Genomic DNA, 16109 nt, shown 5'->3' on the forward strand with positions numbered 1-16109 from the left:
GACACAGAGGCTGGCAGTTCTGACTGAAAGTACTGCCAGTCCTACCCTCACGTGTGTCTCTCAGTGTGATACCACTCTTTTTCACAAACCTCTTCTTCAGCTGTGCTATAAACTGAAACTGATTCACACAGAAATACTGGAGGCAAGGGGAGCTTTAGATTTCTTTTTGCTGTATCACTTCCCCATCTGGCTGGGTGCACAGTCCCATGTGAGTTGTGCCAGGACAGTGGAGGGAAAGGGGCAGTACAGGATCAAGGCACAGAGGGGACTGTGGAAGGTGGCCATCCAGAATCCAGTAATGGCACCAAGTACTGTAAAACACTACATCACAGTGTGAGGCAGGGACATCTAGGCATTATCTCTATTCAAATAATGAATACCCATAATACAAGTGTATATTTAAAAAAAAAAAAAAAAAGTATTGCTGTCCCCTTAAGAGGAAATGCATAATTCGTAACTGACTGTAAAAAAATCAAATAATAATGGTCTGAATTCAAAACATGATTCCCGCTGGTTATTTCTGGAGTATAGGTCAAACTGGACACAGATTTTCTTTGTCACTCCCACAAGTCCCCTTCACACCAGTCAGGAGCTGCCCAAACCCTTCTGTGTAGAAAAACTAACAGTAGTTGTTAGTGGTTCAAGGAACTCCACAGTAACAGACTAGCAGAATGTGAAAGGCAAATGAAAGACTAGGGCAAAGGAAGAGCATTCTGTTATGCTTTCAAGAGGTGCTTTCAACTCAGTAATAAGCTGAAATAAGTAGGGTTTTTCCCCTTTAATTTTGAAAAGCCTAACGTGGGGCTTAAAACGACATTTTTACAATTATAATTTTGTTGGTTTGGGTTGTGATTTCTTTTTAAACCTACCATTCATTAAAATATCTGCTTTTTTACCCACCACTGACTCACTCTCTTCATTATATAAAATTACTGGTGCTTTTGTCATTCCTGTGCCCTGTTGGAGAACTAGCTCAGCAACATTTGTATACTCAAATAAAACAAATAAGCCTTACTTTGTTCTGTGATCTATTCCTTACACCAAGAAAAAAAAAATGGGAGAAATCCTATCAGTGAACTGAAATAAATCACACCTCAGATTCAGTAGCATTAAGATTTGACCTCAGCTGTTTTTTTCCAGAGTCAGAAGTGCCAGACTGAGTCCATCTGGAGTGTCTCCCCTGGCATTCAGCTTGACTTGTGACATGATACATTCAACCAGGACCTGTGAAGACAAACTCTCAGTTCAAAATTCTAACTTAATGAAAGTCCAGTTTATATACTTCACTGATCGTCAAATAGTAACATGTTCTTGTTGCAATTTTAAATGCAGTTCTGCATTTTAAGGAGCTTCACTAAATTAGATAACAACCTGTCCTCCTAATTACATATTTTGTTACAGTTAACAAGAAAAACACTTCCAGCCTCTGAGCATGCAGACTCACGCTGAGACATGAGGAACAAACAGATTAATTTCATTAACAGACATTGCCATGTCTAATAAAGCTATAACAGGCCAAATGCTCTAATTTACACTCCTGAAACTCAGTCTCCCTCCAGCCACACTGTTATTACACGTTCAGGGTGCCAAGAAGGGAAATGGATCTGGCAATTGTCACTAGTTGGAAGCACAAACAATTTTTCCCTTAACCGCATCGGCTTTGCAGAGTTACCAAGAATACAAAAGCATGAAAGCTTGCTGCAGTCATTAAAGAGATCTGACTCACAAAGCAGGAATCACTCTGTTGAGTTACGAGATGTCAGTTCACATAGTTACTAAATTGATTGCCAAAAGCTGGGAAATTAGAAACTATATTTTTTTAAACATTTTTTCCCTAGTTTTCTGCCAATGGCTTGTGCCAGAAGGAAATTGTTCAGGTAGATGATTCTTGAGACCCAGTGTAGCAGTGTTTGTGGGTTTGGAACAGATGCATGGGTTTGCTAACACCATTGGCCAGTATCAGTTAGATCGTCAGATGATAATAATTTATTTTTGTGGTGCCTGAATTGTTGTCTATGACAGTACCTCAACATCATCCATGCTTTCACTCTAGCTTCTGAAGAGATGAATAGAAGTTACAGGATACTGATATTAAAGTTAATATGAAATGGCAATAGGAATCTTAAAAGTACAAGAATATCACCGAGTACTTGAAAATAAGTTAAATTTTAACAAATGAAGATAAATGACCCCTTCAAGTACGGGAAGAGGTAAGAAAATTCCTTTAACAAATTTCCCAGGATAAGCCATTGGACAAAACAATTGGCAGAGGATACTTTTAGAAAAGAAGAACTGAGATTTACATCTCAGGAGATGATGTATAGCCAATATCACTAAAAGCTCCTTAGCTTGAGCCTGCTTACATGTACTTCTAACCAAAGCCAAGTCTGGGAAATCACAAACATATGACAATTTTCCTTCCTGCTGCTAGAAACTCTGCCTAATCTCCCAGCAAGCAGTCCCATTTGGCTCATACTCAAAGCCTGAAAGTGATCCCAGTTTCCTATAGCTTAATATAATTTGTATGCCAATTCAGTGAGCAGAGGCATTACAAGAACCTCCTGGCATGCTGACACCTCACCAGTGTCCATGTATTTCATACAAACCGAGCAGGAAGGAGCTGAGCATGGATTATTTCTGTGCTTTTCACCAGGCTGGCCAGTCCACCCACTCCTCACAGGGTTGAAAGTGAATGTTCATATGATACCTTAGTCTTTATTTCATATGACTATACACATCTGAGTGCTGAGCAGCACACATGAATCCTTTACTTTGCAAAGCAGCAAGGAGCCCCATGAATTTCAGTCAAAACTAGATCAAGCCACATGAGGTGAAAGCAAGGGTAATACGCCATTAGATTTACTTCATTCTCTCCTATAGTTACTTTATGCCTTTTTAAACTTGCAGTAATTAAATTCATTCTCTAAACTTGCCTTAATTAAATTCATTCTGGAACATAAAAATTGCTCAGTTTCCACTGAAGTGGAAAAGGCTCTTTTTAGGCCAGCAAGACTTTCACCTTGAGGCATTTACTAGAGCTAGAATAGGAATCAGTACTTTCAGCTTACAGAGATTGTTTTATTTTCATTCTTGTGCCTTTGCACACTGAGAATCCTACCACGCTTCTACTGTGCCAATGTTTGTATTTTCAAAAAAAAGCTAGTAGATAATGGCCTCAGAGTATTATCTGACAAATCAGTGCTCTATTTAAAACACAAAACACTGCTTTCCTTATGTATATAAATAATTGCAAGGTACTGCGGTGTGCTGCTTTTTACAGTACAGCCAGACAATCTGTGAATATGACTGCAACAATTTATCATCACCACATCTACCTTAACCAACGGTTTATGATTAGATGCAAATGCTCTTTGCAGAAAGCAGATTTCCCAATGAAATCCCATCAGGAGCCACTATCAGTGGTAAAATAAATCATTTCTTGTAGTGAGACTGGGTGTAAAATACATACAAGACAGGTAGAGCAACCAGGGTGAACAGCAGCAGGTTGTGAAGGGATCTTGTGAAGAGAGAGCAAAGAACTGGGAATCAGGAGACATGGACTGTCTTCCAGGGAATGTAGTAAAATTACTGTGTAACAAGGCAAGCCATTAGTCAGAATTAAGCCAGTCAGGCTGAAATAAGAAGCATTTAATGTCTTGAATTCACTGAAGCCTGAGTTTGTGGTAAGAGCTCCATGAAACTGCTGTAGAAATTAATTTAATAATTAATAATACAAGGAATGACGAAAAAATCAGGCAAGAGGGGTTAATGGGACCTGAAATATAGGAGAGCTATTGTTTTCCTAATTCTAACCTGTGTTTGTACTTTCCTCTTTATCATGTCGACATTTGCAAGCAATAAAAGGGCATTATGTGCTGGTCATTGCATCTGCTTTTGAGATAAATCTGTGTTAGCATTCCAAAGGGTCAAGGAACTATTCCAGGGCAAACAAATTCTGGAGCACTGATGCCAGATGGTGTGTATATAAAGTGGAAAACGGGAAAAGCAATTTACTGTGTTCCTTTTCCAGGGAGAAGTATCACCCAGAAGGGAAGCAGAAGAGGTGAGAAATTACTGAGGAATTGAAGAGATAGTTTTCTTGTTCTGTGTAAGTTGTTCTTTATAACTGAAAAGTCCAGGTACATAAAAGAACTGCATTGCTTATTAAGGCAAAATTATTCCGAAAAGTTAACAGGAATATTTAACTCAGGAATGAAGGGTTAAATTAATAACACGTACAAAGAATAATGCATTGATCTATGTAACAAGTTATAGATTTTTCTTTATAGGTGACTAATGTATAGCCTGTGTTTAGAGAAATTTTAGTCATAAAGACAAAATGTTTTTATCTTGATTTTTGACCAAACTCCACAAAAGAGGCAGAAAATAAAGATCAGATTCTTAAATATAAATTAGCATAGGTTCAACAAAGGCAAGGATTCAATGTAATTTATTGAGCTCAGGTGGTAAACACTACGATCTTGCAGCTGTATTTAATGTGTAATTTCCAAGTGTGCAAAAAATTCTTCGGGTTTTAGAACTAAGCAATATTTTCTTCAAATCTAGTGAAACATACAAATGCCTCTTGGAAGGATTAAAAAAATAATTCAGGTCAGTGGAAGAAATTTAAAATAATTTTCTTAAATACTGAAAATTATAACATGTTTTCCTGCATAGCCTGAATTATTGATGACTTTTATCACTTGCCACCAAACCTCAGAAATATGTAACAGAAGGGTAACTGTTCAGTTATAAACAAATAGGAAGGGAGAATGTGTCTTAATATTTCTGTGTGGATCTTTGCTGAGCATTTTTTATTTGATTATGTATGTCGCATTTTAAATGCAGCTCTTCCTTTTAGTGTTATGGGTTCTCCTAGAAATAAAGGATGTAAACAAAGACTTCTCTCCATACAGGAAAAAGAGCTGAAGAACAATGCTGAGGTTTGCTATCACCCTCCTTGCTGTCATAACATCATCCACCTGCAAAAAATATGGATGTCTGGAAGGAGACACCCAAAAACTGAAGCCAAGTCCTGAGCCAAGTATGCAAGAGTGCACTCTCTACTCTAAATGTAAGAATGATTTTATTTTTTCCGAATATGGTCAAGAAATACAGCATTGTACACACTAATTGTTCTGGCAGTTACCCGTATTTCTCAAAAATATATAATATGCAGTATACATTGTATTTGAAAAACCTCCTTCATTGGCATTTTCCTGCATGCAAACCAAGAGTAAGATTCTGGGTCTTAGCAAAGTCAGCTGTAAAACCCTCAGTGACTTCATTTATTTTCTTCTCAAAATTCTGATGCAGGCTTCCTGTCTTGTAGTTCCATCTGCTTAAAAATGCTTACAGCAAAGATTATTTTGTTTTATTGTAATTAAGTATAAAAATTAATTGTAGCAGACACCAAATGGGAAAATTCAAAATCAAAATTCTATTGTAAGCAAAGCACAGTACTTATTACAATTCTTCAACTCTTTTTTAAAATGTGTGGTAGTTTTCAAAGTCAGTATCCCTCGGAATGTGGCATCTGGCAGAACATTGGTGCAATTCTTGGGACTCTCTGGGCACAACTTCACAAAGCACTGTTAATGGCAGTCCGCCTTACCTAGCATTTACACTGCCACTTTCACTTCCAAAATGTTAGAGCTTGAGTACATCTTCTTGTTACTACCAAGAGACTTTATCATATTATGGTTCTAGCCAGATTCATCTCACATTTTGTGTCTTCCAAATACAGTGTTAAAAAGGAGCACTTATTTCAAGATCTTTGTTTTATTCCCAACAGCTTCCTGTTGCTATGCAGACTTCACAGAGCAATTGGCTCATTCCCCAGTAATTAAAGTAAGCAACAGCTACTGGAACAGATGTGGGCAGCTCAGTAAATCGTAAGTCAGCTTTGATATTTTCTGTCCTGGTTCCACAGATCTGGGCTGGAGCAGCCACCAGCTGCTGATGCACATTAGGTTACCCCAGAGATTATCACCCAGCCTAGTTCCCATCAGCTTTTTCCTATACCTGACCAACCTCTGACTCTTCTTCTCCTCTCACCCAAACCCACAAGTCCCCTAAGTCTACACTATTTCTGCCATTTTTTCAAGATAGGGTTATGTTTTTTCAAATCTGCTTTCAGTATAGAACCGGATCTAGCAATGCAAACCAGTCACAAACCCAGTAGGTGATAACTACCCTGCACCTCTGTAGCTCTCCAATCCACCCACCAGGGAGAGTGATCTGTAATTAAGAGACCAGGCTTCTTCCTTCGTTTAGAAAGCACATCTAGAAAGCACAACTAGATTATTAAATCTCACAAAAAAAAGCACAGGAGTCCAGAAATGAAACAGCTGAAAATTCAGAATAAAAATTCTTGTAGTCATGTGGGTTTTGTAACCATGAAAAATGTCTCCTTAATTAAGATTTTTAGTACCCTGTTAGATGTTAAAGCTGTGAAACATGGCAAGTTATAGAAATAAAGGGATGAAAGTACAAAACAATTAAGCAAAAACAGATGTGAAAAAGTAACAGCTCTTGCCTGCCACTCCCAGGAGAGCAGCACAGTATGAGATTTTAAGCAATTTCAGCTGGGCTGTGGGAAAATCTAAAGATTAGTGAAACCATGAGGCTACAGCACAGACAAAGTTTTATACTATAGTTTTAAACTACGTTTTATTATTGCCTGGAATCCTTGTTGCCAGGAAAACTCATGGCCTCAAAAGTTTACAGGAAGCTTACACAAATAGGGTTGAAATATGCATGGAAACATTTGTGCTGTAGCTGGCTGTGGTAATTGCACAGTCAGAGTCTGTAGACAATGCCAGAGGAATGAGTTTCAAACTTAGGCATTAACAGGGCCAAAGGATGCTTTTCTGTGTTTTTCTCCTAATCTGTAGTATTGCATCCACATCAAAGCAGGCCTAGAAAACTGAAGCTATAGCTTTGATTCTCAGAAACTGGCTTATTGTGGCTTTTCTCTTCCACCACAGCTGTGAAGATTTCACAAAGAAAATTGAGTGCTTTTACCGGTGTTCTCCACATGCTGCTCGCTGGATCCATCCCAATGACACTGCTGCTATTCAGGCTGTTCCATTGTGTCAAAGCTTTTGTGATGACTGGTAGGCTCAGCTTTTTAATCGAAGTACTTTAATTTAGTTTTGATATGCCCATGATTCGGTGGTATTGCACCACCTTTTGTCTCGCTCTGCTTCTGAATTTCTTGTTTCTCGTCTCTGCTTTTCCTTCTGCTAAGCTACTGAACCCAAAATAATAATGACACAGGCTGCAGGATGGGGAATGAATGCAGGATGGGGACACTAAGATGAGTTTAGTGACTCGGGGACAGCACTGCCCTGCTCTGGGGGAGGATGCAGTGCAGTGACACTGTGACAGAGGAGCTCCTGCCATACTGACAGGCACTGGCAGCAGCAAGGGCCTGCCCACCCTTTGAAAAGTCCATGTCTGTGAGACAGCATTTATGTAATTAGCATTTTCAATCTGAATACTTGATCATTATATGATACATTTGTTTTGTATGTATAAAATGCTACAAAATCAGGAAAGATATCAACTCAAGTAGGGTTTCAACTAATTATTATAACAAATTAGCTTTATTCCTTAATTTTTCACCCTTGACCTTATCCCTTCTATCATCATACTCTCTAAAATGTCTTCTAAAAGCCTGAATATCAGAGACAATTGCAGCCAACTAATGTTAAAATTATTAATAGCAATGGACAGCATAATAGTATTGAATCTTGTTTCCCAAAACACAGCATCAGAGAATCACACTATTTTTTGAGTGCAAGGCATGAGGAGGGACAACCCAGCACCCATCTGTCCTTAGTCTTGGGGCAGGAGAATTATATCCATGTAGGGTACTGAGATTTTTCCACTGGTACTTATCCAGCATATATCTCTCCCTCTCTCCCCTGTTTTGACATGTTGGATCTTAAAAACATCACCATGGGACACATAAACTCAGTCAGCACCTTATGAATGTTGTGCCCAGTTACTGGAGGAACTTGTCTGGATGTGTGTATGAAGCACAAACACCACAGGCTCTGTTCACACTAAAGGATTGTAAGTGCTAGCTTTCCATGAAAGCAATGGACTGTGAATGTCTGGATCCCTTAGGCTGCTCTGAAAATCATGGAAAACCATTACGATACTTCTAAAAATGTTATAAAAGAGCTTTTCTTCGAAGTACAGAAAATACAGAACACAGAGCATGGTAGGGTTCTCTTGGGCTGCTCTCTGCCCTGCTTCCCTAGGGCTTACACAACTTGAATATTATTGACATGTGGATCCATTTCCATTCACTCCAAAGGCAAAGCCATGTATGCACTACAGAATTTTGGTAGGATTTGTCTTCAAATATGTCTCCATTGCTTGATTGCTTTGTGCCAGTGAAGGAAACAAGAAGCACAGCTTGGATTTGTAATGGAAACAAGCAACAAAGGCTGATGTATTTCTTAGCTGTCCTAGAAGTTTCTCTAGCAATGAATTTTATTTCTGTGTCAGGAAACTACATGTGCCTCAGGAACAGATTTGTCATGTGCAGTCTTCCTTGCTAAGTTGTTTGTCATCTTCTAAACTGAATCCAGATTATTGACCTCCTTGAAGATAAAGACTTGAATTTCCCCCAGTGCTCTGAATCTTAAAGCTCAGAACCAATTACCAAATTTTGCATTTGGATATTAAAGCATTGGAGTTGCCAGTGAGCTCTAGAATAGCTCTGATGGGCAAAATACTAGAATGCCAGTATCTCAAACAAATGTGTCCCAAAACAAGTAGCATGAAAAGTTTTTACTAAGCTGTTATATCAAGTGAAAGTGTAAAGATAAAAGAAAATGTGTGCTGTAAGTTTAGTTTGCATCTATGAACTAGTTTAAGCCAGCTTTAGTGCATATGAGATTTATACCGAAGTGTAGATCATGGGTCAATATTACATTGCAAAATCCTCAGTGTTCCCTGGGCACTGCCAGAACCTGCAGGTGAACAGCACTTTTAACTTTTGTTGCTGTAAAGTATGGTGGAGTGATTGAGAGCTGCTGCCCAGGAACACTGACCTTTTTCCAGTACAGTCTCCTGGCAGAGAGAGGATCTGCTCTAAACAAGTCCTGAGCAATGATCTATTGCTCCTTTTGGCGTCACAGATGCCTGGCCTGAATAAAAAACATACTGATGGCCCATTACCCTGCATGCTGGTCTGTGTGCCTGCCTAATGCCAGTGTCAAATTCATTCCCTCACCCTGCTTAAAGGCCTCAGGCTAGAAAAGAACCTGGACAGAATTCCCACTCTTTCTGGTGATTTAAAGTAACATTTTTTCATGTTCTATTCACTGGAGTCCCTTTAACATGCTGTCGCACTGCTGGTGATGTGACCTACTTTCTCTACATACTGTGAGTGTGCCTGCTGCATACGGTATGTCTTTGTGGCCAGAAATGTGCAGAGTATTCTGAATGAGCAGTGACTTAATTTAAAAGAAATTCTTTGGAGTAGCTTGGGGCCTTCCTTTTCTTCCTATTGTTTCAGGATTCCTTGCTCTCACTAGTCCTTAAACTATTGCTTTTGAAAGAGCCCAACATACAAGTCATTTTCTCATTCACCTGTGAAAGGGCCCTGTGTCCTATAAAAAAGATAATTATAAAAAATACAGGGAAAAAGGCTTCAAAATAAAAATATCCTACTCATTGTACATAGGGAACTAATATGTTCAGGGAGGATTTTTCAAGTATTTATGTTTCTCACATTTGGTTAAGGCTTGAAGAAACAGCTTATGGGTTTGTGGACTGCAGAAATCACTTTTCACAAATCATGACTTTTCATAAACTTGACTTCATAATTACTTCACACTGGGACAAAGAAAAGCTCCTAACAAGGGAATTATGTCTTGTCACCCACTTACAGAACAAACCACAGTCAGGTAATAATCGTGATTAGGAAACATTTCATCTGACAAGTCAATAAATAATGGTGAAAAAAAGATAAACACTTTCATTAATATATTTTATTCATATTCCTGAGGAAACCAGATGCATACCATGAATATTAATTTCTCAGATTTTAGCCTCTGTTTTCAGCAGAACCTCTGACAGCAGATCCAGGGATGAACACACTGAGAGTACATATCTCCTGACCCTGAGCTGTTTGGTTCAGGCCCTGGTTACCTTTCATCTGTTATTGCTCTTTCTCCCTCAAAAAGCCCAGTGTGAAGATATTGCAGATATGCATCTTCTGACCTTTCTGCATTTGGAAATCTACTGCAATGTCCAGTTCTTGTTATTCTCGTGACCACATGACAACCCACATATTTCATTTAAAAATGTAAGGCTGCAGCCCTCGTGATATCAAAATACTTTTGAAACATGACCCTGAAGATTAAAAATGACAAACAGAAGATCTATCCACAAGGCACAAATTACAAACACCATGCTAAACATTAACTCAGAAAGTAGTCCTTAAGAAAAGTAAGAGCCAAAAAGTACAACATAAAAGAGAAGTAGAAGGGAGAAAATTATGTAGGATAATGGTAAGCCATGAGATCTCTCATCACATCAACGAGCCAGAATTCTGCTCATTCCAGGCCATTTATAGGTTTTTTTCTACATTACCACTTACACATTAAAAATAACTTAAAATTTAAGATTTTAGACTATACCCTGCAGGACTCTTTTCTTTTCTTTTTAACTTCTTTGAAAATGTCATTCTGAGGCTGACAGCCTATTAGTTTATATTATTTTAGTTTTTGTGGAATTACCTTATTTCAGTGCACTTTCCTCACAGCAACTCTCCTGCCTGGGAAACATCATTCTTCTTGTCCCATATTAATTCATAAATACAAACTTTCCCCACATCTTCTTCAAGTGACAGTTCACCCTTAGCACACTTATGTTCTGTTATGATACTGAACAGCAGCATCCATGAAAATCCCTCCCTCTCTCCCAGGATTTCCTCCACTCAGTAACATCAGATAACCAAGCAGAAAACAGCCACAACGTGAGCCCTTTGCTAAGTCTGTCAGTATAAAAGGTAGTGAGTGAGCTGTTTAGTTTTCACAGGAATTTAGGTTTTCCTGGGCAGCTCGGAGTTTATGAACATGTCAAGCTAAGATAATGTGCACATTGCTTGAAGATCTGTTGCTAAGCTCCACTGTAATCACACCATGTTACTAACAAAGCCCCTGGACATCTCTATGAGTTGAATCTGAGTCCAATGAAAAATGTGAGAGAAGTAACTTTATTTTCCACACTAATCTCCATGAAGGTATGAAGCCTGCAAGGATGATTCCATATGTGTTCGTAACTGGCTGACAGACTGGGAGTGGGATGAAAGTGGAGAAAACCACTGCAAGAGTAAATGTATTCCATACCATGAGGTAAGAAAACCTAATCAACTGAAGCAAAAAATGTAGCATTAGTTCTTTTTTTTTTTTTCCCCCATATAGGAGTATGGGAATATACCCAAATATATAGGAGTAAAATGACATTGGTGAATTATTTTTACTTCAGCAGTTTCAAGCCATTCCTATATCAGACTTCTTAAGTACACAAATTTTCAAACATTCATTTTTATGTACAGAACTCACTCTAAGTAGATATACATTTAATTAATCACTATTCATTCCACTTGTGAAATGAAAGTCCAAGAAACCCTGATATTTTAACCCTGTGGGATTTGGAAAGTAAAAGATAAATGAACTTTGTTCATACAGAGACACTGAGATGTATTTCATAAGATTCCTTACACAATATGGGGCTCTACACACCTCTGTCTTTTTTAATTGGAATGGAAATTCCCAAAGCACCGAAGAATTTTTAAGGTTGTCTTGCCTATTGGGGGTACCTTTGCCCTTTTCTGTATTTTACCTTGTCCTTCTCCACCCCATCTTTCTAAGAATGTTTAATGGTTGGGATAACTAATCTTATGAGCAAAACTGTATAAAATGAGAACTGACAAGACTTACAGAAACCTGGAACCTGATCTACAGACCTTTCCAGAGTCAGGTAAGGTTTTTCTAGTGACTCAAGTGAGTTTAGCATAAGAGCGATATAATACAGTTCAAAATTGTATTTGAATATTTTTAACTCAGTGAAGTTCAACTTCACTGAGTCCATTAAAAACTGCACAAATTGAAGAAGTAAACAAAATTTACGTGAAGTGCTTAGGGAGTGGTAGTAAGACTTGCAGATTCATTATTTTGAATTTAATTCAAGTGCACGTACTTCCAAAAGTCAGTTCAGCAACTGATATAAGTGGAAGACACGGTTCAGTTAGTGCTGGATTGCTGTCTGCCTTGCAAAAGTGACACTAATCAGCCAACTCAGGAAGGTGGCCAAAAACAAATGGGCTGTGGAAACTTACAGATTAATTTCCCAGATGTGTTAAATCATCAGTAGTTCCAGATGAAGTGAAAAACAAAATTATAATCTCTGTAAATAATCTCCAGTCTCGGTTCAAAGTGTCCCTGTTTCAGAGATAGGAGTTTTTAACCTTGAGTTCCCTTGCACTTATTTCTTAAAGAAAATATACCATCTGCAGGGAAAAAACATGAAGCAAATTTGGAGGTCTTATCACTTGAAGCCAGGCACAGCTATTCCTTAACTAAATGGAACCACACCCTAAACTAGGAATGTTTTTCACCAAAAATAGGCTTGCAGGGTAAGTAAGCATAAAGATGAAATTTCTGCAGAGAAATTAAAAACCACACATTTCCCATATGAAAATTGCATGATATACAAACACTAGACTGCCTTGGTTTGGACTCAACTCATGGAAGGGTTCTTACACGTCAGTACAGTACTTTTTTCACACAGAGGAGCAATCAGCAGCTCTACATGTGACATATGCAAGTGGTTCTAAGGCCCATTTGGGACAACTGTGGAATAAAGAACAAATGCTGAATATTAAGGATGCACAACTGACCATGGCCAGTTTTAGCTTTGTCATTATTCTCTCAGCTGGGTGCTCCCCAAGCAATTTTAATGCACAGACTAGGACATTTCCCAAGAACCTAAAGGGTCAGAATCCTTTGCAGTAATTTAGGGACATGCTGGGGAAACAGGCTGTGTGCTCCATGTGTTTGCTGCAGCATTCTGATTTTCCTCTGATCTTACGCAGAATTAGGAAGAAGGTCAAAATAAAAATTACCAATTTAGCAAGTAGAAAAGCACAAACACATTACAGAGCCAATGGGATACAAGTATAGAGTGTATACATGTCTCTTGCATAAAGACCTAAACGAGCCCATGTGAGAGGCTTTAATACCTTCTGGAATGATTAGCTAAAAGCAGGTAGAAATTCAGAACTGCAGAGGAGCTGGAAGAAAATATCTAATGCTACTTAAAATCACAGGATTAGTGGAAAAGAAAGAGCTAAGATCTGCCTGCCCTGAGAACATAAGGAAAGAACTAGTGAGAACATAAGGAAAGAACTAGATGGACTTTCATTTTCTGACTCTACTCCCAGTGTATCATCCAACCTCCATACTCCTTCTCCAGCACGTGCAGTATTCATGGTGCAAGCCTTGGCTGGAGATGGTATGAGCTGAAAAGCTGTTTTACAGACTACAGAGTCTTTGGGGCTATTTGAAATGGACTTTGTATTATTCATCAAGAATAGATTTTTTAAAGGCAGGAATCAACATAGTTTTGCACATGGGGACATAGGGAAGAACTTGTTGAAAATACCTGGAGCAGAAGATAGACTACATATACCAAATTTCACTTCTGTATAATGGACTTAAATCTGTAATTTTTTTTTTTCCACGCAGAACAGTTTCTATGCAGAATTATCCCAACACAAAGACAGGCACTGCTCTGAGATTCACAGTGTCAGATCTTTGTATGAGGTGGTAATGGTGGTAAACCAGCAGAGCATCCAGGAATTACAGCAGTAAGATAAACACTGTAGGAATCAGCATCACAGGCAAGGACCGCTTTTACTATTACAGATAAAACAAAGCTTCCATCAGAGAGATGCCGGTGACGTGGTCAAGGTGAATCAGTCAGCAACAGAGCCCAGTGATGCTGCTGCCTGGCCCACAGTTTTAACGCTCCTTAATTTCCAAGGCTTCTGCTCCTGCCACCACTCCCATCCCTGATCTCATCCTTAGTTTTGCTTCTGGGAGTACCTGAAGCTTCCTTTTCGGAAACAGCAAAGATTGAACTTCAACCACAAACACATGGGAGAAATTCAGGCAAGATAAAGTGTACACACTGCCTGCTTTGTGTCTGGACATGATAACTCTTAAGCTAATATTCTTAAGACAAACTCAAGCTGGGCAGGCAGAAGGTTGTCACAACGTGAGCTTAGCAAACAAGCAGTTTCTTTGTTGTGTGGTTGGCAGGTCCTATGACACAAGACTTAGAAAATGCTACAGTACCAAGAACAGAACAGCTTCACTTGATAAGGGTAAAAGAAGCTGCAATTTGCAGTTCCTTGAGCCAGAAAGGCCATTGCCCCATTGAAAAAAGCACTTTGGAAGCTTGACAAAAACTTACTTTCTCCAAGCTGAATTTTGTCTCTTCTCTTTGCCCGTGAGGTCCTTCCCGGCCATGAAGTACATTACAGCAGGCACAATGAGATCCCTCTGAGCTGTGACTCCACTGGGCTGTCTCTGGCCTGAAAATAAAAAGAGTCCCATATTCAAAGCACTGTCTGGCACTCTCAGCACTACTCAGATTTCAAGGCATGTCAGAGTGTCCTGACGTGCTACAAGTTGTAAAGGCTCTCACGCACAGCTTTAACTGTCAGCCCCAGAGAGCTGCTGGGCTGTCAGCCCCAGGGTGGAAACAAAGGGCAGCTGTTGACCCCTGCATTTTGTGTAATCACTTGCTCTCAAAACAGTCAAATTACTTTTGCCAGTTGTGGGACTGGGTAACATTTTCAGACATCTCAGAAGAGACGAAGCATAGCACACAACGGGACAGTAAATGACTCCAGACAATGTTTTTATAACCTGGTACCAATTTTTAAAAGGTGACAAATGTTTATCAATTTGATACAAACTGATGTTAATTCAATTCTATTTAAATGTAATTGAGGCATTTCTTATTTGACACACAGGTGTACGCAAACGGGACTGACATGTGCCAGAGTATGTGGGGGGAGTCATTTAAGGTGAGCGAATCCTCCTGCCTCTGCTTGCAAATGAACAAGAAGGACTCGATTGCAATCAAGTATCTCCTCTCCGAAAGCTCAGAGGAAAGTTCGAGCAGCAGCAGCAGCAGCAGTGAGGAGCGTGCCTGCCAAAATAAACTCCTGAAGTTTGAGAAACTAAAGCAAAAGGAAGGTGAACAGACAAAATAAATGCTAGTGGATGTATGTCAGGACAAGAGAAATCATCGTGGAGGCTGGGCTAGGGGCATCATGCCAGCCTGCTTTATCCCTTCCTTTCTAGAACATAATAAATCAATGGCTGGTTCTATTAATCTTCTTCTGTTTTTGTATCTGCATCACAAAGCTCCAGACAGGCTAGCACAGGTGTAATCTTGTGACTTGAACTGAACAGCTACAAGCCTGAAGGAAACATCTAGGGGTTGACTTTCAAAGAGAAGAGGCACAGGCAGCCCCTGCTGACTTAAGGTGGAACAGTGAGAGCTGGAGACCTCTGGAAGGTCATGCCTGCCAGTAATACACCAAATCTTCAACCCAAGCACTTCATTAGCACAGGCACACAGCACTCCTGTCAGGAGTTCCTCTGTGCCTCGGTCTGCTCAGATAAAGAAGAAATCTTCAGGCAGAAATAGGTCAGGGAGCCTGGCTGCTAACCACTGAAAATGTATTTATTTTGAATCTTAAGAACATGGCTTTATGGCATACTACATAAATCCTTGGATACAAATATTGTTAGTACACAGCATGCACAGTCTGTTGCACAGAGCTTTTACCTTAAGCAAAAGCAGTAGTCTCCTACAATATCAGTTTAAAGCATAATTTTGAGTGAAATTATTCCCACTGAATTATTCCAAATATAATAATCTCTGAGAAACCAAAGTGTCAGGAACAGCTCCAGTCAAGTTTCTCCCATCAGTAATTCTGTTTCCCAGCATCACTGTTACAGTCAAACTAAAAACAAAATCTGCACCAGTCCCATAGGAATTTG

At 39.2% G+C, this 16109-nt stretch overlaps 2 protein-coding genes across 2 annotated transcripts in view; both read left to right on the forward strand.

Moving 5' to 3' along the window:
* Positions 1 to 16109, forward strand: part of PRDX1 (peroxiredoxin 1) — a 354741-nt gene that overhangs the window by 235010 nt on the left and 103622 nt on the right. The window lies entirely within an intron of this gene.
* On the forward strand, positions 4923 to 15435 carry LOC136364845 (riboflavin-binding protein). Its single transcript, XM_066324951.1, has 5 exons — positions 4923 to 5074; positions 5795 to 5894; positions 6990 to 7118; positions 11270 to 11381; positions 15071 to 15435. Exons 1-5 carry the CDS (start codon positions 4936 to 4938, stop codon positions 15311 to 15313), a joined length of 723 nt encoding a protein of 240 aa, XP_066181048.1. The 5' UTR covers positions 4923 to 4935; the 3' UTR covers positions 15314 to 15435.

Source organism: Sylvia atricapilla, chromosome 9 (genome assembly GCF_009819655.1).
Source record: "Sylvia atricapilla isolate bSylAtr1 chromosome 9, bSylAtr1.pri, whole genome shotgun sequence".
Lineage (NCBI taxonomy): Eukaryota > Metazoa > Chordata > Aves > Passeriformes > Sylviidae > Sylvia > Sylvia atricapilla.

What these genes read in the sequence shown, in the direction of transcription:
- LOC136364845 (XM_066324951.1), top strand. Translation starts at nt 4,936, where the DNA reads ATGCTGAGGTTTGCTATCACCCTCCTTGCTGTCATAACATCATCCACC. An exon ending in TGTGGGCAGCTCAGTAAATC is followed by an intron (nt 5,895 to 6,989) that starts GTAAGTCAGCTT and finishes CTTCCACCACAG; the next exon opens with CTGTGAAGATTTCACAAAGA. An exon ending in AATGTATTCCATACCATGAG is followed by an intron (nt 11,382 to 15,070) that starts GTAAGAAAACCT and finishes TTTGACACACAG; the next exon opens with GTGTACGCAAACGGGACTGA.